General features: G+C 32.5%; 1 protein-coding gene across 1 annotated transcript in view; it reads left to right on the plus strand.

The window, feature by feature from the left end:
- The first annotated feature begins 1563 nt into the window (after window positions 1–1563).
- LOC111613133 (solute carrier family 25 member 40-like) overlaps window positions 1564–25162 on the plus strand; it is a 56158-nt gene continuing 32559 nt past the window's right edge. Inside the window, exons 1-5 of the mRNA XM_023354453.1 lie at window positions 1564–1852; window positions 11864–12057; window positions 13126–13193; window positions 17572–17702; window positions 23955–24059. Of these exons, the coding sequence (XP_023210221.1) occupies window positions 1771–1852; window positions 11864–12057; window positions 13126–13193; window positions 17572–17702; window positions 23955–24059 (580 nt within the window). The 5' untranslated portion in view covers window positions 1564–1770. The remainder of the gene's footprint in view (window positions 1853–11863; window positions 12058–13125; window positions 13194–17571; window positions 17703–23954; window positions 24060–25162) is intronic.

The following is a 25162-nucleotide window of genomic DNA, read 5'->3' on the forward strand; positions in this document are numbered from 1 at the left end:
TAGAATGTGGATAAAGCATGTTAATATGAAAAATGTATCTGTAATCTCTATGTACAGTTTAGTCTCTACGGGGTGACACCACAATGAGATCTCGCACCACTTCAAAATCTTCCTAGGGCAGCCTCTGGTTCGGCCCGTGAAAAAAGTTTTCTTTCCAATTCGGCCCGGGGGCAAAAATCGTTGGCCACCCCTGATATAGATGATCTTGTGGCCGCTAGTGCCAGAGATCGTGAACACAGTCCAGCAACACTTAAAACGAGTTGTTGCCTGGCAACGGGAATAAAGGAAATAAAGGCGCGAAAGTTCTTTAAGTTATCCATGTGTAGCCTGAGGATGTAGATGACAGCTTTGATCTTATTTTAATAAAGTCTTTTATTACTGTTTGTGTGTGCATGCTTAGTGTTGGTATTTTAAGGATCAGTAGGATTGAATGACAAAATTTAAAAGCGTTAAAATTATTTATTTATCTTTTAAAGTCTTCATTAAGTACTTTAAAAATGCATGCATTTTATTCTTCACGGAGAACAACTTTATTTATTTATTTATTTATTTAGTATTACATAAAAAAATTGGGAAATAAATTAATTAACACTAGGAACACTGTTTTTTCAACGTTATCCGTGTTTATTGCCGAAAAGTAATGTTTCGCAAATGCTTTCAGATTTTTCAAAAACGTCTTCATCGGGTGAATGGCAAAAGAACGTCGTTCGAATGTTATAAAATTTTAAATTTTAAACGTTGGCTCATTCTAGATGGAACACGATTACGATATTTAAATTCGAATATAATGACGAATTGAATGCCGCGTAGATATCCAACTACTGTACGTAGAATCAGGATTAGCGCTACTTTACCTTACGAAAGCGATTAAATTGTAAAAGTAGCGGTCTACTTTATGTTATCTCATTAAGAATTTATACAGCGTGATCTATAGCCTTGGAAGCTCAAATGTGGGTTTATTGCAGAGTCCTCGTTTCTCGATGATCAAAGCCTCCCAGATAAAAATGGTCTTGTGTCCATACATTGCTTCAATAGGGTAGTCTCATTCCAGGCTGATATAAAATTATGCTCGATTACCTTTTTAGCTAATTCCGTGGTACCTGCTGTGACGTATGTCTTCCTGATGTTTCAATATGCGGCTATATAGTTGTGGCTACTATATAGTGGTTTAATGTTTTTTTTTTTTTTTAACTCTTTCCGCTCTGTGGGTACTAAGAGGTCCTCGTTTTAGCAAGCCCATTATGGGTTCAGCCAGGCCCACAATGGGCAGCTGGATGGTGAGAGACGGGGTACGACATATCCACTCCCCAGGAATTTTTCGACCCGTGCGGATTCGATTCCAGAGAGGTAGGCTGTTACCTTGGTCGCTCGGCCATCCGCCAATCAAGGAACAGAGGGGCTTACGACAGAAACGAATATTTTTTACCAATATCGGATCATCAAAATAATACTTTTTAAAATAAATTCGCCACATTTACATAAGTATTATTATACATATATAACGGACCGTGTATTAAAAAGTTTGGCGGTTTTTGATGGGATTGGATCGAAAATATGCCAAATTGATTATATGGCAACACTGGGCAATTGTAGCAGAGACGGGAGAAAGAGTTTCACTTCGCATTCACTTATTTGATTTATTTTAATGAGTCGTTTTGCTATTTATCCATTCGTTTTTAGACTACAGAAGAAATGTACTATGTCTAGAGGACGTATAAAATTATTTTTATAGGAATCGGTTTAAAGTTAGTTCAAGTTAAGACCTCCACAATGACTCCGACCAAAACAACAATCACTCCTTTACAGCAAATGATGTCTTCCTGCACCGGGGCCATTATTACGTCAATATTTGGTATGGTTTTCATTCATTTTAAAAAAATATTACTGTTAATTTGGTGTTTTTATGATTAAGTAAAGATCGAATGTTCAGATTATAAATCTTTCGTTTTCAACCAAAATTCGTTTGCTTACAGTGATAATCCGTATTCGCCATTCCGTATTTAAAACATTTTTCAAATTCTTGGAACGTTTAACAAAGAAAAAAAAAAAAAAGCGAATGGAATAACGGATAAAGTGACAAGCGAATTTCGGAGCTTTTATATCTTAAATATGTTCTGCAATTCGTGTTGTCGATTTTTAGAGCATTCTAATGTATATTATTATATAATTTTTCGAGTTATTTTAGCATGTGTACGTGCACGCTTAAGGGTTTTCATTGTAAAGATGAGTAGTGCTTTACTGGCTTTTATTTTGTATTTAAAAATTAACGGTTTTCTTAGCAAAAAGGTTCTAGTATTGAAATATTGAAAAGAAAGAAATGATGTTGGGAAATGAGTATTCCCACTTATGGAGCTTATTTCAGAGGTTCGTATTGAGCAAACATCCTATACACTTGAGTCCTATTCTCAATAGTTGTGGAGTATGAGCAGGGCTGTGGAGTCGCGTAAAAATCTACCGACTCCGACTTTTCCTTACCATCCGAATCCGACTCCGACCAGGGGCGGATTTGTTACCAAAAGAGACCCGGAAATTCTGATATCATCACGTGACCTCAGAATAAGATTCAATAAATAGAGTTCTAATAAAGATAGAGCGTAGAAACTTTTTATTCCAAAGCTAAAAGACTTCTCTAAGTAATATATAAATATGTATTCGATAATTTTACTTTTCCGGCTGTTATATATAACAGAGGAAAAGTGTAGCGCTCAGTCAAAAAATGACCCCTCCCAAATTTTTACATTTTTGGACTCAGGACACTGTAAAATTTCGAGATATGCAAAAATTCGAGGTTTTTCTATATGTGTGGATGTTAGACTGTGTGGGGGGCAGTGGCCTAGCATGGGTGTCAGCCGCCCGGGGCGGAGGAAAATTTCGCCGCCCCCTTATTTATGTATCTCAATTTAAAAGACTAAAATTCAGTTTCGTCACAGAATAAGTAGTGAAAAATTCCGTGCTAGTGTTGCTACCTTTTTAAAATCGCTGTCCCGGACGGCAGGTGAGGTTTGTTCAAACAGAAGTTCCTGACGCATGCGCAATGTAATTTTGCAATGCTAAGAATAACGTGCAGTGCATGCCAGTTCTAAATCAGTTACAGTTAGCAACTAGGGAGACTTGGATAGGAGTAACGCAAGTGACCTAGCTCTATTGGATTTTGGAGGTGTATGTGATTACAAATGAATCGTACAAGCAAAAAAATAAAGAAAAAAAAGGTCGACAGGTTGCTCACGATATCCCCCGATGGCCAGTCGGATGGTAACACTATTCTGTGCTCATTTCAATCGGTCTGAATTGTAGGTAAACGAAAATATGAAATAAAATGGTTCAAATTCTTACAAGATATTATTATTATTTATTGTGAAATTTTTCTGCCCTCGAAAACGTAATTTTGCCGTCTCCTAAAAAGGGCCTCCCAGGGCGGGCCGCCCCTGCCTCCCCTCCTTCGCTACGCTACTGGTGGGGGGGGCATGATTTTGTTCATTCTGTTTGAAGCCTAATAATTTCTGTGATTAGAGTGGTCAGAATCGGAGTTAGATGGTTTAACACGGGAGTTAGTTATCAAGCGTTAAAGTGGTTGAACTAAATCGTGTCCCCATATACATTCTAACATCTTAGGCGAGAACATCTTAACGGGTTTTACTGTACTATTATAAAATGGCTAAAAAGCTTACTTTGAGGGTAGAGACGAGTTTTATTTTATTTTTTTTTAATTTTGAATGCTAATAACGAGTAAAATATTCATTAAGAGATATGACACATGACCACTTTTATGTCTTCACCCTGTCGACCTTTAATTAAGAACCAAAATTTAATAGTATTAATGCCCCTTTATACGCAAGCTACAGTGCCACATTTCGTTTCTTAAACTTTACCCATTCTGAGATATTGTTTAATATCTCAGAACAGAAAATAAAGAAATTAAACAAATTAGATGTCAACATACACGCGCGCGCAAATTTTTCCCCTTTACTGACTTTTTTGAGGGTTCAGGAGGTCTCCAAACGTGTAGATTTGCAAAAACAAAAAAAACTTGGAGGGTCAAATTTGACACGATTCCAATACTTTTCCGTTTTATATACATAACAAGTTGGTAAGTAAAAAGGAGTCGGAGTCGTCTGATTTTTTGACGACTCCGACTCTGGCTAAAACACCAAAACTCCACGACTCCGACTCTGGCTAAAACACCAAAACTCCACGACTCCGACTCCACAGCCCTGAGTATGAGGGCTGTTTGGAAAGTTTGTGTCCTCAAATAGAACAACAAACAAAATAATGTTAAAACTTTTTTATTTTTCAATGTAGTCTCCTTTGTTAGCAATGTACTTATTCCAGTAATGTTCTAGCTTTTTTATGCTATCACAATAGGTCGATTTGTCAAGGTGTGCAAAATACTCGTTCACTTCAGAGATGACTTCGTCATTTGAGTGGAATCTCTTTCCAGCCAAAAATTTTTTTAGGTTTGGAAAAAGGTGGAAGTCACTGGGGGCCAAATCAAGTGAGTATGGTGGATGTGGAACTAATTGGAAGCGAAGTTCGTTTAACTTTTGCTTAGTGATTCTGGCGGAATTTGCAGATGCATTATTGTGGTGGAACAGAACATTTTTCTTCTTCAAGTGTGGCCTCTTTTCTTCAATTTCTTTCTTCAGTTTTTCCAAAAGTTCACAGTAATAGACAGCATTGATGGTCTTTCCTCTTTCTAGGTAGTCAATAAAGATGATGCCTTTAGCATCCCAAAAAACCGAGGCCATCTCTTTCCTTGCTGATGGAACTGTCTTTGCCATCTTTGGTGGTGGCGAACTGTGGTGTTTCCATTGCTTTTTGTTTCATGAGTGTAGTAATGGATCCATGTTTCGTCAGTAGTCACAAACCGACACAAGAAATCCTGTGGGTTTTTCTGGTAGAAGTCCAAAACACTCCTTTGACATCAAAGTGTGAATACGTTTTTACTTGGCGGGCAGCAGATGCAGCACCCACCTTGCTGAGACCTTCGTCATACCCAAATTTTTGGTTAGGCTGTGGTGTACTTGGTCGATAGAGATGCCTGTTGTCTCAGCTATCTCACGCATTTTCGAACAGCAATCTGCTAATACCAAATCATGAACTTTGTCAATATTTTCTTCAGTGACAGCAGTTGGCGGCCGTCCGCTGCGAGGGTCATGTTTCACACTCTCTCTGTCAGATTTAAAAAGGCTGTCCATTTTTTCACAGTGGTGTACAAAGGAGCAGACTCTGCCAAAACTTCATCCATGTCAGCTTTGATTTGAGATGGGGTGAACCCTTTTTTCGTCAGGTATTTTATGACCACACGAGTCTCTGTCTTCTTCATTTTTGACAAAGCATGTGAACACTGACTATCTGCTAAGCTGTCATGGCAAAACTTCATGACAAATCAAGCGGAAATTGGTATTGTATCTTTAGCAAAGATGGCTGAATTATTCCTGCCAAAAATTAAATTGATTGCAGCGTCGCGTATAGACAAGGCCGCAAACTTTCCGAACAGTCCTTGTAAATCACTGAAAAGCACATAGCCTTGGGTAATTTGAAAATTAAAAATAAAATTCATTTTTCTATAATAAACTTTTGTAAATATTATTATTAAAAAAAGTTGTTAAAGATTGATTTGCATCAATATATGCAAATTATGAGTTTGCAATAAATTTTCAAAAATATCTCTGTTCCTTTCAATACACTTGGTCACATGCCTATCAATGATTATTATAGCAGTTTGCATAATACAAGTAGTTCTTCACATGATTTTGTCTTTGTCTGGTACACTTCATTCAGTTTACAGAGAGTTATTCTGTAACTATTAAAAATGGGCCCAACTTCATAAGACTTTTTTTTTTTTGATTAAAATGACCTTGAAAATAATATCCTCCTGAACCATCTTATATGAAGGCTTAGGCTTCTATTTCTTCAGGGCAAAATTATCTTACAAATGTCTTCTAACTGTAACACTGTGTTGAGTAATAACTGTCCACAAAAACCTTTATCAGTGTCGCGTTCGTTACAATATCCACTAACGTTTTCGACCTCCACCAAGGTCGTCTTCAGGTGCTGACTAAGTGTTGTCGCCCGTTGATCATTAGAATGATGTCATCCGAGATGTAAATATTGCACATATCATGTTTCACCCCTCTGCTTGTGCCCGTTCAAATCTCCATGCCTGCACGATCATCTCTCCATCTTTAAAGTTGATACAGGTGCCATCAACGTTGGCTTTATAGATCTCCCAGGCCTCCAGGTGATGGATGTGATCAATTTGAAATGCCTGTCTGATTAATCTGGTGTTTGGGAAGTCCGCCTGAATTTCACGGTCACTAACGTATGCCGTCAAGGCAGTGGTGTGCCTGTTATTTTTAATTCCAATTGATGCTTGCATATCCATTTTTGTGTTGAGCGCACGGTAGAACCGATATAAAGTACAGTCGACCCCCCTATAACGTACGTTCCAATAACGACAATTCTTATAACGTAGCGAAAAAATTGTAGAAACTGTCGTATAACATACCTCCCATAACGTCGTTTCGCGACAAGATTGATAGAGTCTGGACCAATAGTGGATGAGCAGCCGAACTACTTTCCTCCGACCCTGCGCAACGCTACGGAGCGGCTAAATTGAGTTTGCTATCGTCTGTTTAGTATTATATATAAATTATATATAAATTAGGTACTGTACATATAATTATATATTAATTATATATAAATTAGGTACTGTATATATAATTATATATTAACTTAATTTATTGTAAGTTTATTATAATTATATATATGCTTTCTGCCGCCTGGCAACACGCTACGGAGATCTTAGGCTAGTAAGTTGAGTTTATTATCGTCTGCACAGTATGTAAATTAGGTACCGTAAGTCTAATACAGCACTAATTTTATACATTTCTTGTGAAAGAAACACTTCTTATTCAACGGCCATAAAAATTATTTATATTAATGATGTCTCCAAAGGTCAAGTTATTTTTCTGCGAAAAATTCGTTATTAGAAATCGCGGCCGCCGTTTCATGTGCTGTTCCGCGACGAAAACCAGCTTTAAGCAACGGCGTAGTCGAACGGTACACACTCGGTAAGTAATCCTATAATTTTTTGTTTATAGCATAGTTTATACGGATTACTCCCAAAAAATTATACGTGTTTTGGAAATGTTGAGTGGAATTAGTCTAGAATCGGTTAATTTTATATAAGAAAACCTTTCGAACAGCCTTAGTCCGTAAAGTTCCCACCTATCGGGCTGCGATTGGCTCATGTATTTAATCATTCATATAACGTAACATTCGCTTAGCGTGGAACGTATCTAAGCATTATAGGGGGGTCTACTGTAAGTTTCTTTGGATTCTATCATCCCTGATGGGAATGGAGTAAACCCCTCGGGCTCTGTTGACATCTATCATGTCTTTAGCATTGCGCAGTAGGTCATAAATAGTGCAGGTCCTCCTGCAGGTGATCTTTGTTTGATTATGACAAGCAATCTCCTTGTATAGAGAGTCCAAATGTTGGTTGAATCGGATGACCATGCACCTATTGTTCTTAACGGACTGCTGTCCACTGTCCGGCGTAGTCGGGCTAGCACTGCTGTGTGGGGGAAGACGGTTGGCGCAGACACAGGCCAAACTATGAATCATGCCCTTACTGTAGCCATGTTTAACCGCAATTTTTTCTATGCGGTGGAGCTCAGTCAGGGTGTTGCATTCGTTTGTGTGATGTGTGAAGGCCCATTTGGTTAGGGCCTGGAAGGCCACGATTTTGTAAGCGAAGGGGTCAGACGAGTTAGCAGAGATGAAGAGCGAAACTTGGTTCGGCTTGCAGTAAATGCTCGTTTCTATCTTGCCACCCGAGACATATGTCAACATCTAGGAAATGTGCACGCGAATTACTAAAGGAGTGGTGCTTGCCATAATCACACAAAGATCGCATACAGGAGGAACGGCACTATGTACAACCTGCTGCACAATGCTAAAGATGCGATAGATCTCAACAGAGCCCCAGGGGTTTACTCCATTCCCATTAGGGATGATAGATTCCAAAGAAACTTATTTTATATCGGTTCTACCATGCACTCAACACAAAAATGGTTACGCGAGCATCAATCGGACATTAAAAATAACATGCATACCCACTGCCTTGACGGTGTATATTAGCGACCCTGAAATTTAGGCAGACTTCCCAAACACCAGATTAATCATACAGGCATTTCAAATTGATCAATTCGTCACCTGGAGGCCTGGGAGATCTATAAAGCCAACGTTGGGGGCACCTGTATCAACTTTAAAGATGGAGAGATGATCATGCAGGCATGGAGATACCTAATCAAGGAATTCAAACAGGGACAAGCAGAGGGGTGAAATGTGATATGTGCAATATTTATATCTCAGATGACATCATTCTAGCGGTCAAGGGGAGACAACGCTTAGTCAGCATCTGAAGAAGACCTTGGTGGAGGTCGAAACGTTAGTGGATATTGTAATGAACACGACACTGATAAAGGTTTTTGAGGACAGTTATCAAAATTACCTTCTTCTCAATAACTGGAACAAAGTACAGTCGACCTCCCCCCTATAATATGGTAGATACATTCCATTTTTTATGAAATTCATGTTGTATGAGTCCTTAAACACATGAGCCAATCACAGCCCGTCACATATGCAGTTTATGGACTACGGCTGTTTGAAAGGTTTTCTTCCATAAAATTAAATGATTTTAGACTAATTTGACTCAAAATTTCTAAAACATGTATAATTTTTTGTGAATAATCCATATAAACTATGCTATAAACGAAAAATTGTAGGATTACTTACCGAGTGTGCATCGTTCAACGACGCCATTGCTTAAGCTTGTTTTTGTTGTGGAGTGGCGCTCGAATGGGTGTGTGTTTCCTGATAAATTATTTTTCGCAGAAAAATTTGCTGAACTTTGGAGACATCATTAATATAAATATAATTTTTATGGCCATTAAATAATAAATAGTTTTTAGTAGGTTCGCTGCTCATTTAAACTCAACAGTTTGTGCAATATCTGCTATTGGTCTAGATTCGACCAATCCTGTTGCGACATGAGTCGGCGATGACGTTATACTGTATTTTACAAGTTTATTTTAGTGTGTTTATACAAATATGGTTGCAATTTTTTTTGCCATTATATGTGAATCTGCATTATATGAACCTGTTTTATAGGGGTCTACTATACTAAGCACAATTAACAAAACCTTTAACATCCAGTAATGAAATTGTAATCTAAAAATTGATGAATGTTCTGAATCTTACAATTTTTACATAAAAAATTCTTACATTCATTTTTTTCATCAATTTTTACATTAAAATTTTGTTACTGGATGTTAAAGAATTTTGTCAATTGTTCTTCAGGGCAAACATTACCACACTATTGCTATGGAAAGGTATAATGTTTGGTAAGCAAATCTATGATTTTTAAAGAATTTAAGAAAAATACTTGCAAACATTTACTCTGTGGCAATTTAACAAAATACATATGATTCTTGGTCTTTTCTATTGCGACTCAGCTTTGTGAATCTTTACTGTTTGTTAACTTTGTTTTGAGCTCTTTGCTATTACTATTGTGTACCATCTCCATTTTACTGTATTGTTGCCTGTCATGTTTATGAATGTCTTGTTTCTGAATACGTGAAATGGTCACTCTTGATCCAAGCAGTTAATATGTATCATTTCAGATTATTGCAACATGTAACTTAGCCATCATAATCTCATCTGTCATCCTTTCTTCAATTTTTGCTGTTTTCAAGTTATGCCCAAGATATTTTATTTAATCTTAGAGACAACACAATCTATTATAATAATTGCAATTTGGCCATCTCCAATTTTAATTTGTTTCTTTATCTGGCTATTCTTTTTAAACAACATACTCTTTTTACAATTTAATTCTTTTTGCTAGTTTATTATCCAAAATGTTTAGTAAGAGTCTTATAATTTTGCTAAAACTGATTGTTATGTTTATAAGTAAGAATATTTATGTTTTTTTAATTGTTAGTGTTATCCAATCAATTTATTTGGAAAAAGAAAATTGAATACTGTTTTCATGCATGTATAAGTTACACCCTGCTTCTGAATATAAATGTATCGGGACTTTACTACACCTGATACATTGCAATAACCCACCTTCAATTGCCAAATTATAGTCTGATAATTACTAAATCTCTAACTGCATTAATTAATTACTACATTTCACTATACCTTTAAAATGCAGTCTACTTTATAAAGAGCTAATGGGCATGCGCGATCGAATATCTGAAGATTATAGAACGTGCGTGGTTCGAATTACTGTTGAGAAAGTTCAAATTTTTAAAATATTTTACATCAATCCTGAAGAAGGTCTATAAATTAGACCGAAAACGTTAGAGAACTGACAAAAGTAGACTGCATTTTAAAGGTATAGTGAAATGTAGCAATCCTGAAGAAGGTCTATAAATTAGACCGAAAACGTTAGAGAACTGACAAAAGTAGACTGCATTTTAAAGGTATAGTGAAATGTAATAGTCTGATAATATATGGCAATTGAAGGTGGGTTACCTGCTTCTGAAATGATATACCTGGAAGAAATAAAAAATCTCAAAATTCTGCTAATGGTTGAGAATAGAGATGTGGGTATACAGAAATATGGCAACATCGCAAACTCCAGAGATGAAGTGGTGATTAATGCTTATTGTTGAGTGCATGTTAAACAGTGAGAGGGAGTTACACAGGAAAGTTTAAATTGCAAGTGGTGCATTATGCACTAGAAAATGGAAATCAAGAGTGAGGAAAAAAGTTTGATATAGATGAAAAATGTGTGGCAATGGATTCAAATAAAGGATGTTCTTGAGAAAAGATCATAAAACTGGCAATTGTTTTGTGTGAAATATAGCAAAAATATCCCAACCTGGAAGCAAATTTGTTGTGATATATCCATGAAATTTGGGCAAATAGATTTTGTGTGTCTGTTGAAATGATTCAGTTCAAAACCTGGAGGATTGTTCAAAGTATGAAAATTCCCAAAAAGAATTTAAATGAAGTTACAGCTAGGCAGATGTTTCATGGCATCATGTCATGCCATGACATGAGCTCATGATTCAGCATTGAACTTCAATGGCACAGTCACTTCCTGACACCTATCTAATTTTAAATTGTTTTAAAATTATTCATTATTTCAAGTATACAGTGCACCCTAATTTTGGTAAAAAAATTGAGGAAAAAAGTACAGCCTATACATGTAAATATGGTGTCTTAGTGGTAACTGAATGAAGTGAGTATAATCATTTCTATGTTGATAAACCTTGTAAGGATGTGAATTAAGCAGTTACCAATTGCTTTACTTTTGGTATATAAATGTTATCAGTTAACTTCCAACTTTAATTCCAGATTGTGAATATAGACTTAAGTGATATACTGTAATTATTTTCTTTATTGCAGAAATTTTTATTTATAATAAAATTGCATTGTAAATTATCAGAAAATACGTAATTAATTTTGAAAGTAATTTATTAATGCAATAATTTTGATAATTCTATTGTTTAATATTTAAATTAAAACTTAATTCATTAAAATTTATAAAGTAATCACATTCGTTTTAAAAAAATCTGAACTTGAAATTTAAAGAATAATAATGTAAATTTTGAAAAATTTGATAAGTTTTTAATCATGAAAAAATGAATGTTAAAAAATAATTTTTGTTAATGCATTATGTTAAATTAAAAATAAAATTTTTTCTCTTTTGCAAATGTTTTTTTACATAAATCATTAGTTAATAACTTATTGCTTAGTTCATAATACTTTTTAAACCATACATAAATAAGAAAAGTAATAGTATAATAATTAAGTGCAATTATTCCAATCTTAAAATTTTTTTCAGTTACTCCGTTAGATGTTGTTAAAATAAGATTGCAAACTCAACAAAAAGAATTCATGAAAAATAAGTGTTATATCTATTGTGATCGAATAATAGAAGATATATGTTGCATTGGACAGCCTGTTCAAAATAGCTCAGTAGGATATATTGGTCAACAGTCTAATCGGCTAAGATCTCATCATTTTACTGGAACTGCTGTAAGTAGTTACGTCTTTTTTTTCATAATTAATTTCTCAAAAAATAAGAAATGGTAGTAATAAAAAAAGAACTGAATAGTAAAAGAAATTAATTAAATGATTATGAAGTATTATTGACTCCTTTTATTCACAAAGTTGTCTTTCTATAGAAGTCTTGAAGGGCTTTTTTAGTTAAAAAGAAATTAATAGTTTGTAAACTGATTTTTATTTATTTAATGAACCATACATATTAACAAAAATTAATGTCAGGAAAAATTAAAATTTAATAAATAACTAGTCAGTGCAGCAAGGGAGTAGACATGAATCAATTTTTTGGAAAATGTCATCAAAAGTTCCTTTTTGAAAGATGTTACTGTATTTATTCTGTTTTAATGTGAACTTTTTGAGAAGCTGAGAAATGAATTGCACATTAGGTTCGAAATATAATTGAGAAGCTATGAAGCAAAACATGTTAAGTGACATTAGTATCATTTCCAGTACAATTAGACCCCCCATAACATGGTAGATACATTCCGTGTTGTACGAGTCACTTAGATTTTACAAATATATGAGCTGTTCACAGCCCAGCACTTGTGCAGTTTAGGGGGTACAGCTGTTTGAAAGATTTTCTTCTGTAATATTAATCGATTCTAGACTAATTTGACTTGAACATTTCCAAAACACGTATAATTTTTTTGGGAATAATCCATATAAAATATGCTATAAACAAAAAATTGTAGGAATACTTACCGAGTGTGCACCATTTGAAGACACCATTGCTTAAGCTTGTTTTCATCACGGAGCAGCTCAATTGACAACTTTATTCTAATTAATCTTATGTGATATCAGAATGACTACATCTAAAATTGAAAACATGTTTTGAAAAATAGTAGTTTTTTTCTGTAATATTTTTAATAAGTTTAGTGATATTTTTACCATGATCAGTTTTTATTTGTTACTTGCACAAATTATTAATTTTATTGTATATGAATAAATATCATATGTTGCACATTACATTTATAATTACTAATATCAAATTATTGAAAACAAAATAGAATAAATTGTTAAATTTATTTCGTTTTATTTCAGGATGCATTTATCAAAATAGCAAGATCAGAAGGAATCCCTTCATTGTGGAGTGGACTTCCGCCTACTCTGTAAGCTGATAAAATTTATACATATTTATATCATTACATAATATCATGTCTGCTAAATACAATAGTGTTAAATTCAATTATTTTTTTTTTTTCAATGCCTTATATGAGAATTTAAATTGTGCTCTACATCAAAGAGGATAAATAAAATAAAATTCTGACTTGGAGCATTAAGTTACGCCTGGCTCTTACATGTGGCAACGGAAACTGTTGACAGAATGGCAAAATGACATCACTTTTGCCGTCAAAGCCGATGGAAAACAAAGTTGAAAATTTTAAACTTTTGCTGTTGTGGAAAGTGGAATGGCAAAAATTAGACCAATAGGAATGCCGTTTAGCAATATTGTCATAAAGACCATATGGGACGATAGCATTCAAACTATGGTGGTCGGCAAGCTAAAAAGCTTTATTTGTACACTAATATACTAATATATTTCATTTATATGCTATATTATTATCCGATTTAAATATTAATGTCAAATAGACTTACTGCATAAAGTATTGGAAATCATAAATAAAGTAATCGTAATTCGGTGTCGAAAGTATTTGATATTCCTAACTTTCGACGATTTAGAATATTTTTCTTATCAAATTATTCGTTTTTGAGTTTTTTTTTTTTCATAAGATCAAAGGTAAACTTAAATTGTTTACCTTTAATTGTTTAATTGATATAACAAAGCAATCCTGGTAGACTCCATTTTCAACTACTGGCATGTGGCCTACCTACAGTACTAGCTTGTTTATATTTATGGCTGGCAGATGGAACTTTTCAATTGTAGAGTAATTTCCGTATGTGAGTACTCGTGGCACGGAAAGACAACGGAATGGCAGCCGTTTCTGTCATTTGTTTCCACATGTGAGTACCAGGCTTTAGTATAACTCAACACTGAAAATCAGAATTTTATTTTAATTTAATGTTTTAATGAAAAGTTATTTAATTTTTTTCTTTCTAGCATAGTCAGAAGAAAGTCAGTTGCTTTATTCAAAATATTTATTTTCATATATACTGTATTTATTCAAATCTAAGATGCAAATATGGAAAAGTTAGCAATGATGTCAGTTTCTTCAAATTATGTTTGAATGTTTTCCATTAGCAAAATAAAATATTGAGACTTAGTTATCTGCAGTAGTGACGTCATTGCATTTTACATTAATATCTATACCAGTGGTTCTCAACTGGGGGTACATGTACCCCTAGTGGTACGAGCGTAAATCGAAGGGGTACATCTAATTTTCATTATAAAATGACGTATGTTAATCAATTTGCTGTAAATTATTAACACAAGAAACAAGAAACGACAAAAACTTGCTTTAAAATATCCCGGTATGAACACTGATTTCCCTTTTAACAGTCCAAACAATTTGTTTATCCATTTGATTTGCCTGTCTATTTGTGCCGTTAGTGCCGAGTGAACCTGTAGTCTAGTAAAATTACGGTTTAACCGAGCATTAATTTTAGAATAGAAAAAATTTTTTATTCTGTTTTATAACTATTGCTCAATGAGATTTGGGCTTTTTGTGTTTTTACTGGACTACTGCTATTAGGAATAACGAGGCTTGGATCACACCCTCACCATGCATGTATGCATTACTTGATATTTAGCAAATTTAGACATTATGTTTGTTACAAAAATTGAAAGATTCATTGTTCTGCACGTTATAAATTCGCAGCCATTACATTGTAAGTACACAATAATAATCTCTATTNCTGTTTTATTATGTCGATATTCCACACTAAAAAATGTGAGGGTCAGGGAATTTGGACAAAGTTGGTCAGGGAAAGTCAGGGAATTCAAAACAAAAATTTGAGTAGGAACCCTGTACATACAAAAATATATGGGGTACTTGAAAAATAACTAGTAGGCTAATGGGGTACATCAACAAAAAAGTTGAGAACCACTGATCTATACCATTTAACACTATACAAGTAACAGAAGTTTGAAGCTTCTTTCCAGCAAAAGCTTTCAGTCTCTGAAAGCATTGTAATGCGGAAATTACACAACTAGAAATTGCAATAAAGTCTTTAGCTTCTGTGTATTCCCTTTCATGAGATTTTCTTTACTTCTTGTTGTTTAATTATCATCTAGTAGCATCTCAGAATTGTAGTTCTCATTCTTCTTGTTAGTTTTAATGTTTGCTTATACTGTAATATTTTTACTACAAATAGGACACTACAGAGTGATAGTGGTTGTCTCTGCATGCCTGATTTTCAACAGATCTTTCCTGTAACTTGCTGTTGCCTTCATTCTGGAACATCTCTGCAGTGTCTATGCATTATGCTGATGTTTGTTTTTTGCTTTTTTGTCCTGATATTGCCATCTTTAATATTGAATTTCAGAAACTGTATGCCTACATAGAAGTGGAATTTGATGCATATTTAATGCAGCTGATTAGAAGCACTTTTATCATTGTGTTTACCTTAATCTGTAACAGAGTTGGTATACAGACACCATAATGCAGGAAATGGAGAAGAAATAAAGATGAGCATTTTTAAAATACTTAAGCTGACTTTACTTTTACAATCTGAGTGCAATTAAAGATTCAGTATGCCTTAAATACATTTACTTTAGAAATTGGAGCACACTATTCTGTTTATTTTGGTTACAGATTACTTTCTGAGCATGCTGAATTTGTTCATATTTCTTAAAACAAAACAACTGTTATTGATGACAACAAGGAATCTGTGAACCATGAGTTAGTGGAATGTTCCATTTATTTAGGATTTTTTTTCTTCTCGTGATATAATTTTAGAACATATATGTAAAATTATGCTTGTTATTATTTTTGTGTAAACCTGATGAAATCTGTATCATCAACTACTTCCATAAGCTGGATTGTTTAATCTGCTCACCTAAAATCTTATTTTCACACCAGCAGGAGCAACAGTACTTTAATCTTTCACATAGACATGGACAAAAATTTTTGACCTAAGTATAGGTATGCTTTAGGTCTTAAAATTTTTCATTTTATTTTGGAACTTGAAGAAGAATGGTATAAAATTTCAAAGTTTGGAATGAATGATGGTGAAATTTTGAACTTCATACAATGGAAAGTAAGACCAGAAGCAGACCTATAATTATATTGTAAAAAAGGGAAGGCACTGAGGTCGGCGTTATGTGTGTTATGTACACACATAACGCCGACCTCAGTGCCTTCCCTTTTTTACAATATAATATTTTGGCATGATCGTCAGCAAATTGATCATTAAGACCTATAATTAGCTCAAAAACATTTGTCCATATCTATGTGAAAAATTAAACTTCAGCTGGTGGGAAAGTAAGGTTTTTGGTTAGTAGATGAAATGAAATCTATATGAAACTTACATTAGTATTAACAAATTTCTCAGTAACTATCACTTATTTAATACTCAAATAATTCAGAGTGCACTCTGATGACTTGACTCTGATAGTGGTCTTTCAAATGACTGAATGATTGGATTATTATCTGTTGAGTTTAAAAGTTAACAAAGAATGGTGGCAGCAGAGAGAATGAAAGAAGAGCATTAGTGTGGAAAATGTGATTCTTTGTGACTGTCCCTGCTGTGTGTTTCTGGATAGCTTTTTTTGAATTAAAAGTTTTTCCATAAAGACAAGACTGTTTTTAAGGGATTGGAAGATGTGGTAATCTGTAGGTGTCAATTAAAACTATAAGGGCGATGAGGGAGAACTTTCCAAATAAACTCTCTCAATTTTTGTTGGGTAGAGATGAGAATTGTCAGGTAACAAAATAACACTTTCTTGTTTGTGAAATATAAATGTTTTTCTAAAGGTTTTCCAATTCCTGGAAGGAGCAATTTCAGCATTTTCTAAGGTAAAAGGTTGTCCAGAATATGGCTTAAGTTTGAAATCTCCATAGGTCTTTTGAATAGTGCTGATATTTTTTGACATTTAAGGCTTCATAGCCATGCATATTACACAATGTTCATTGCCATAACTGCAGTGTTACCTTTTCTAAATTCATAAAACATTACATGCTGTATATGTTTTTCCAAGCTCATTTTGACACTAATAACTTAACTTTTTTAACAATATTCAAAAGTTTTTTAATATGAAAAACTTTTGAATATTGTTATTAAAATCCTTATGTAGCATTTGAACTGACTGGTGTATATACAAGTAATGCTATAGCATGAAAACAATGCTCACAAAAAATGATTATTTATGCCCCAATCCAATATTTGTATTGCTTTACTTATTACTCAACAAAATTTAGTAAAATTGATTATTTGAAGTTTAAAGATTTATTAGTTTTTCCATAAAGAAATCTTAAAATTCAATTTCAAACTTATAGAATTTCTTAGAATTGAAGAAATGCAGTATTATTTATTTTATAATTAATAGAGAGATCTAGATATTCAAGAAATAAATATTTAAATTTTTAGAATAATGGCAGTTCCAGCAACAGTTGTATATTTTACTGTATATGATCAACTTCAAGAAAGAATTTCAAAAAAGATTAATGCAACTCAAAAACCTTTATGGATTCCAATGTTTTCAGGTGCTGCAGCACGAGGTAAGTAAATAATAATCATTACATAAAAATAATCTTCATCATTATTTAAAATTTTGCTTTAAGTAATTAATTATGTTTCTTTGGAAATGTTGGAAAAAATATTTTTCCAATATTCAGATAAAAAAAAAATATTTAAAAAATAAAGTTTATTCACATTGGAAACAGGGCTAGTTGATCATTTTGTTTCTTTGCTAATCTACAGAATAAATTTTAACTATTCTAAATCATCAGATTAATCTAGCCAGCATTTTATCCAAAAAATTATACTCATGCAATATGTTATGAGTAATTCTACAGATTAAAGTGCATTTATTTAACTTTGAGGTTAACTACACATGCAACTGACTCTAAATGAAATTAATCTGATGTTGTCACCAGATTAAAATTTATAGTTGCCAATAGCAACTGGGCAACCAAAGATTTTGTACTCTGATAAGGCAGATATCTGTATAACAAAGATCAATATGAGTCAATTAAAAGTGGAAAAATATTTTTACGAAATATTAATTTTATAACACTGTATAGGAATTGTAAATTTCAAAAATCAATTTCATTTAAAAAGCTGTAGTTGTAATGTTAATTCCCTTAGTTAAGTAAATAATAAATGCAACTAATCTGGGGACCTATTCTGAGTAGTATCATTAAGCTAATGAGTATGATAAAAACTGGTTTCTGTCGGAACCACGTGATTTGTGTTTAATCAACTGTGAAAATGCTATTCCAAGCCGTACGTTTCATTTTTGGTTCCAATAGCCACGTGCGATAACTAAACTTTTGTTATCAATCACTTTCAAGCTGCCATTAGGAATGTAACGAAAGTGTAAACAACACAGCATCTTTTGGTGTAAGAACGATTTTACTTCATGAGCAATTAGAGAGTTAATAAACTATGTTGTGTTGTTTAAAAATAATTACCTTAACATTTATGAATATTGTATGAATAATTGCTTTCTTATTAAAATTTAAAGTAAGTAACCATAGCATGAACATTATTTCTGAAATAGGTTTCATTTGCATATGTATAAATTAAAATGATAATCATATATTTATATTCAAAGTTATCAGTTACTTTGCATCATCTTTCTGGGTCTTTTTGTTAGCCGACTCTGTTGGAATTCAGGCGGTTGGCTATTTCTTGCCACAATTTCTGGCGATCTTTTATGGTAAAGGAAGCATCTAACTTCCCTGACATTAATTTAGGGTTGCCTTCTATAAAATTAACGAGCATCTCAAACTGGCGACTTGTAGTTTGCTGGCTTCGTTGGCCTTTCTTCAACATTTCAAAACAAAACTACTTCACTAGCACTGGTACACGACAATGCTAAAACCACGTGCTTTGCTTAGAAAATGGTGGGTTGTAGTCACGTGACAAAAATACAATGTTAACTAAACTGTGATTGGTTAAAGTGTAATAGCTATTGATAGCATGGAACCCAGACGCATCTCAACTGACTACCCGTAGCGAAACCCACATAATGTGGAGCACAGAATAGCAATTTGTCTAAGGTTCATTAGCTGCCTTTCGCTAAGGGGACTTATCAAATGTCCCGTGTATTGCTCGCGTTGATTTATCGGAAGAGCTCAGAATAGGTTCCCTGATAATTGCTTCAAATATCAAGTGAACAGTTGAATTCCTTTATTAGGCTATTAAGGCTAAATAATTAAAGTGGAACTTTGTTTATCCAGATCCTGTTAATTTGTATTTCCGGTTTATCTTTGATTGTTGTGGTATTGTGCATCATGAATTCTTTCCAACTGGCCAAACTGTCAACAAAGAATATTATTTGGACATTCTGCATTGTTTGTATGATGAAATTTGTAGAAAATGACCCAATTTGTGGTGAGGAAACTCATAAATTTTTTACACCACAACAATGCTCCTGTTTGTGAATTTTTGGCCAAAAATTCAACAAATACTGTTCTGCAAGCTTTGTGTTCACTTAATATGGCACTATGTAACTTTTTCCTGTTTCCTTGGCTAAAATTTCACTTTGTGGTCACCATTTTTGAGTCAATTAATTCCATAATACAAAATTTTCTGTCAGTCTAGAAGGTGTTTCACAAAAATGACTTTAAAACATATTTCAAGAATTGGAAAAAACATAGGCATAAGTGTATTGTAGTGAAAAGGGATTACTTTGAAGGAAACAAAACAAATTTTGATAAATAAATTAAAATCTTGTGTTTTATTGAACCATTCCTGATACATTTTTGATTACAAGGGTAAAAAACAAAGATTACATTTATGCAAATTTTCATTAGCTGGGTAAGTTCATTAATGAGATATCAAGTTATCAGGATTCCATGGTATTATTATTTTGAAATTGTCAATTTATTAAACATGTTTAATTTTTTAATGTATGTTTATAAAGTTTCATAAGAATCCTGTATAATTCTTCCTAGCATGAAGAGAGATTGGCAAACTTCCAATCTGAAATGTGTTACTTATAATAAAAGGCAATTTTAACTGGTGTTGGTTTGTATGAGATAGGCAGAGGGTCACAGGTAAATTCCAATGACCACTTATCCTGCACTAGATTGCAAGATCCTATCTCTACGTCAGAGGATGGCTAAACTATGAGCAGTAATAAGGAAATAGATCAGCAGTTCTTAACCTTTTTAGTGGTCAGCACTCCTTGAATCTGAAAATAAGCTCTTGCACTCCCTTAAAAAAATGTGTATATATTTTTTATCTAAGAAAAAACATTTATTGTATAAATAAATGCCGTATTTATTTACAATATATATATTACTATATAACATAAAAAGCAATATTTAAATTTTAATGGCTAGGTTGTTGTTGTTTATTCATAATAATTCTATTAAAACAAGGCCTTTTTTTTTTTTTTTTTTTTTTGAAAAAGCCACGTGTAAGTCATCAGATGCATTTAAGTGATTTCTGGCTTTTGTTTTGATGTGCAAAAGTGCTGTATTTAAGATATGCGAACACATCTCAACTAGTTTCTGTATTGCATGTGACAATGTGACTACATTAACTGCATTTACTGACGACTTATGACAAGCACTATGTGCTGAGAAACATAGAGTAGAGAGTGTAGAAGTGAGATGATAGAGAATGAAGTGGGATGCCGTGTTGCTGGGTACCATGGTTTGTAGAGAACATGGTTGCCTCATTTCTCATGTTAAATTTCTGTTGTACTCCTGGAAATGCTCTCTCGCACCCCAGGTTAAGAACCGCTGATCTATCAATAGATTAAGATCCACATTAGAATGTTGACACCAGTTAACCTATTATGTTGCGGTTTAACTCGCAATTCTTCTATTATTTTGATTAGGAGGGCTCATTTGAGTGGGGAGGCACATGAGTAAGTGATAGGAGTCCATGAGGAAAGTAGAATCAAGTCCCATTAACAAATTAACAAGAACTTTAATGAATAAGAAAGAATACAAATGAACAAACTAAAATACATCTAGCTATGATTAATCTTTAATGATAAAACCGTAAACTAGGTCCCTAAAGATGAGAGAGAGCGTTTACAAATTATATTATTTAATATTACCTCTGTGATAACTTGACTTATGCAATTATGGCACTTAGTTAAACAAAGACATGCTGAGGTGCTGAAGAGCTGAAGTGCCCTGATTTTAGCGTTTATCTTTATTTTATACTAATTTTCTCCTCCAATGGAGATTGAGCATAAGGATCATCTGACAATGATCTAAACATGTAGTCATTGGTTGACTGACTACTTTTTTGAAGGAAGTAAACTTGTTGGAAAGGAAGTGAACTTTCTTTCTTTCTCTTCTTTTTCCTGTTAATTTCTGTTTCTAATTTTCTTTCTAGTTTATAAAATAATATGATTTCTTTTTATAATTAGTATTAAAATAATAAAAATCCATGTGAATTCTCACATTTGTTTTTCACTCAGAATAGACGAGACTTCATCACATATTAGTATTTAAGATCTATGTTTAGTCATAAATTGTTTTGAAAGAAAATAACTTAAAATAAACATTCTAGATTATTACATTTATTCATTAATATGTTTTTTTTTTTTTTTTTTTTTTTTTTTTTTTNATTTATTATAATGATTGCAATAAATTAAACTTATTTGTTTATAAGTTCTTTATAAATTTATAAAGTGAATAACAAATCAGTTTGAATTTTCTATTAATATCTAAAAGTACTTTAATAGAGAAATTAACCTTAAAAATCAATAATGTTCATTTTAAATAGGAATTTAGTTATTAAATAAATTTATAAAGTATTTTTAAATTTATAAAGTTGGATTTTTTTCATTGAATTCCCATCTGTAAAATGCACCGAACTAACTTATTTTTTTATAAAATTATAAAGATTTAAATGCTGGTGGTATTAAGTGATTATACAATAAATATTATTAATAAATAAAAATTTCATTCTTTTTAAGGAAAGAGACTCTTTGTGCTGCAATTTTGAGTAAAAAGTTTTTGTGAAAAGTAAATAAACTGTAGGGTATCAAACAAGCACAATCCATGTGGCTTATGTCTTTCTCCCTTATAAATTTTACATTCTTTCATTTCTTTTAACTTTATATGTGCATTCTTACAACCAACAACAGTGCATCACATAACCAAAAACTCAACTGATCTCTAAAATTGATCTCTTGTAATGGTGGAAAATGGGGTGTCCTCATGGTATAGGTTTCATAAACAAGATTGTAGATTCCTGACTATACAGTGGGTGATTGGATAACGAACACTTTCACGAAAGATTTTTATGATCAGATAACAAACACGTGTTTGGTAACGAACACTTTACTGAAGAAACATAAAAAGAAGCAACGGAAAATAAGGAATACCGATTGATTTTCTCCTATCTTCAGGTAACAATTCAAAACCTTTCAGAGCGAGGGAGACATCAACATTGACACTCAACCTGATACCGATCAGATAGTATTCCTTTGAATTTTGAAATTCTCCCTTGTAATTCCAGCTTTTTATTTACTTTTCTGACAAATAATTTTTTATAGACTTCGCGAGACTGTTGGGTGGGCACTTGTTAAGTTTTGCATTGGGGTTTATTTACAAAAGGTGAAAGTTTAACCTTTCAACAGTGGATTAGTCAGGTATGGTGGTATAACTGCCCCATCAGATATTTGTTAGCATTTTAATATATCAAATTTCAAATTTCATCTGGGTCTTGCATTTAAATAATTTTTTGTGGGCTAGTTGATTTCTGTTCTCTGAATTTTTGTAAGTGCTTTTCTGAACTTTTTATTTAGAAAAGAAACTGATAATATTATGAAGCCTAAAAAGAGGGGTGTCAAGAACTGTGCTCACCATAGAAACCAAGTAAGAGATAATAGCCAAGGTAGAAAGTGGGCACAAGATGTCTAATGTTGCTAGGCAGTATGGCTTGAACAGGTCTACAGTAGGCACAATCTTAGCTGTGAAAGATATATCAAGAAGTTTCAAGTGCTAATAGAGTAATGAAAATCACATCTGAGAAATAAAGATCATTTTAGAGCTCATAATGGAACCTGAAACTGATCTGACAACAGAAGAACTCCAAGAACTCTCAAATGAAGAATACCAAGAAACTCAGCAAGATGTGTTTTCTTTTGAAAAAGAGGAAGACGGAAGAGGATCAATGTCGACATCTGCTACTAAAGACCTTTTGAAGAAGTGGGAGAATATCAGAACAACGATCATCCAAGTGGCATTCAAACCAGAATAAGGTTAATGGGATTGGGGATCTCTACAATTACAATACTATTAATTACTTCTGAAAAATCCTGAAGAAAAGAGAAAAGCAATCGACATTGGACAGATTCTTTAACCCCCACAAATGGAAAAAACATGATTGCATATATATATGTATTTTTACTATTACATATAAATAAATGTAGTAAAAAAAGTATATATATATATTTACTTTTTGGAGTCTCCAGAACAAATTAATCAAATTTCCATAAAAACCTATGGTAAATTGATAAGGTTAACAAACAATTCAGATAATGAACAGTCTTGGAACAGATTATGTTCGTTAACCGATCACCCACTGTAATTGATTTATTTATACATTTATACACTTTAATATTTAAGTTGTCAGGCAGTAATAATACCAGCAGTTTTTGGCAACACTTGCAGATTAATGTGTGTGTGTATGTTGAATGATAACATAGGTTTTAGAATTTTATCTTATTTTTAATAAAATAAAAGAATTTGCTTTTTATTAATATAAAAAGTATTGATAGTACTGATAGCACATTTGTTTTATTATTAAATTTTTATTATAAACCTTCTTTATATTAGAAATTGGTCAAGCAATTAGAAGTCTTGTTCAGTATCAAGGTTTATCATCATTGTGGCGTGGCTTAGCACCAACTCTTATGCGTGATGTTCCGTTTTCTTGTAAGAAGTTTGAAACTTTACCATTGGTTTTTAATAGATTTTATTACATACTTTGACTTCTTAATACTTATTACAGATAATGTTTATTTGTCTTTATAATATATATTTATTTATGAAATATTTTCTAGCATTTTTCTACACTTATACATTTTTTTTCCAGAAGTTTTTCTGCAATTAATAATAATTTTCATTATTTCAGAATGTTTCTACAAGTATATTTAATTTTATGCTTATAAATCAATCAAAATTTTTATTAATATTTTATTTTAGATATGAATATTTTTAAGGGAATTGATGTACTATTGGTCATTATTATATTTTTATAGATGAAATATTTTGTTTCATCTAAATGTTTTGATGTGTGAAAATATAAAACCAAGTAATGATTACATCAATAATCAAAGAATGATTTTCAGTTGAAAGTTGATGTTATAAATGGTTATATCTATTTTCAATAATTATAAAGCTTAATATATTTATGCTATGCAAATTTATTTTTTATGACACTTTCCTTATAAGTAAATTTTATTGTATATTTTCATTGACATAATGTTGGCACAAAATTAAACATATTAGTTTATTCTATTATTAGTACTGACTATTTTTTATTGAAAAAATTATGAAATAAAAGTTGGAAAATAGAATATTTATCCATTGATGAGAAGAAACAAATCTAACTTCAAAGAGGACAGATTGTTGGAGCTGACTTTGCAACTGTAAGGATACTATTCTTGTAAGTAAACATTCTTTAATTTTATTTGACATTGATGAGATGCAGAAGTCTGGCTTTGCAATTGTTTTGTACAAGAACCTATTACTTATCTAAGGATAAAGTTAAACATGATGCATTTGCATGCAAGTATTTTAAACATTAATTTCATCTTGTTTATTCATATTAAATAAAAATAATGCATACAATCTTGTCATTTATTTAATATAGTTGACCATTCTCATACAGTTCTAAACAAAAAAAAAATATATATTTAACATTTAAAGTAGTTAAGTTTGTGTGTGTATGTGGTGTGTGTGTTCATTTGTACATGAATGTGAATATTTATTTAAAACATATGAAATATATTTTTAATTATCTAAATATAAATATT

This window comes from Centruroides sculpturatus, unplaced genomic scaffold, assembly GCF_000671375.1.
Source record: "Centruroides sculpturatus isolate CEXI.00-Female unplaced genomic scaffold, Cexi_2.0 scaffold1733, whole genome shotgun sequence".
Classification (NCBI taxonomy): domain Eukaryota; kingdom Metazoa; phylum Arthropoda; class Arachnida; order Scorpiones; family Buthidae; genus Centruroides; species Centruroides sculpturatus.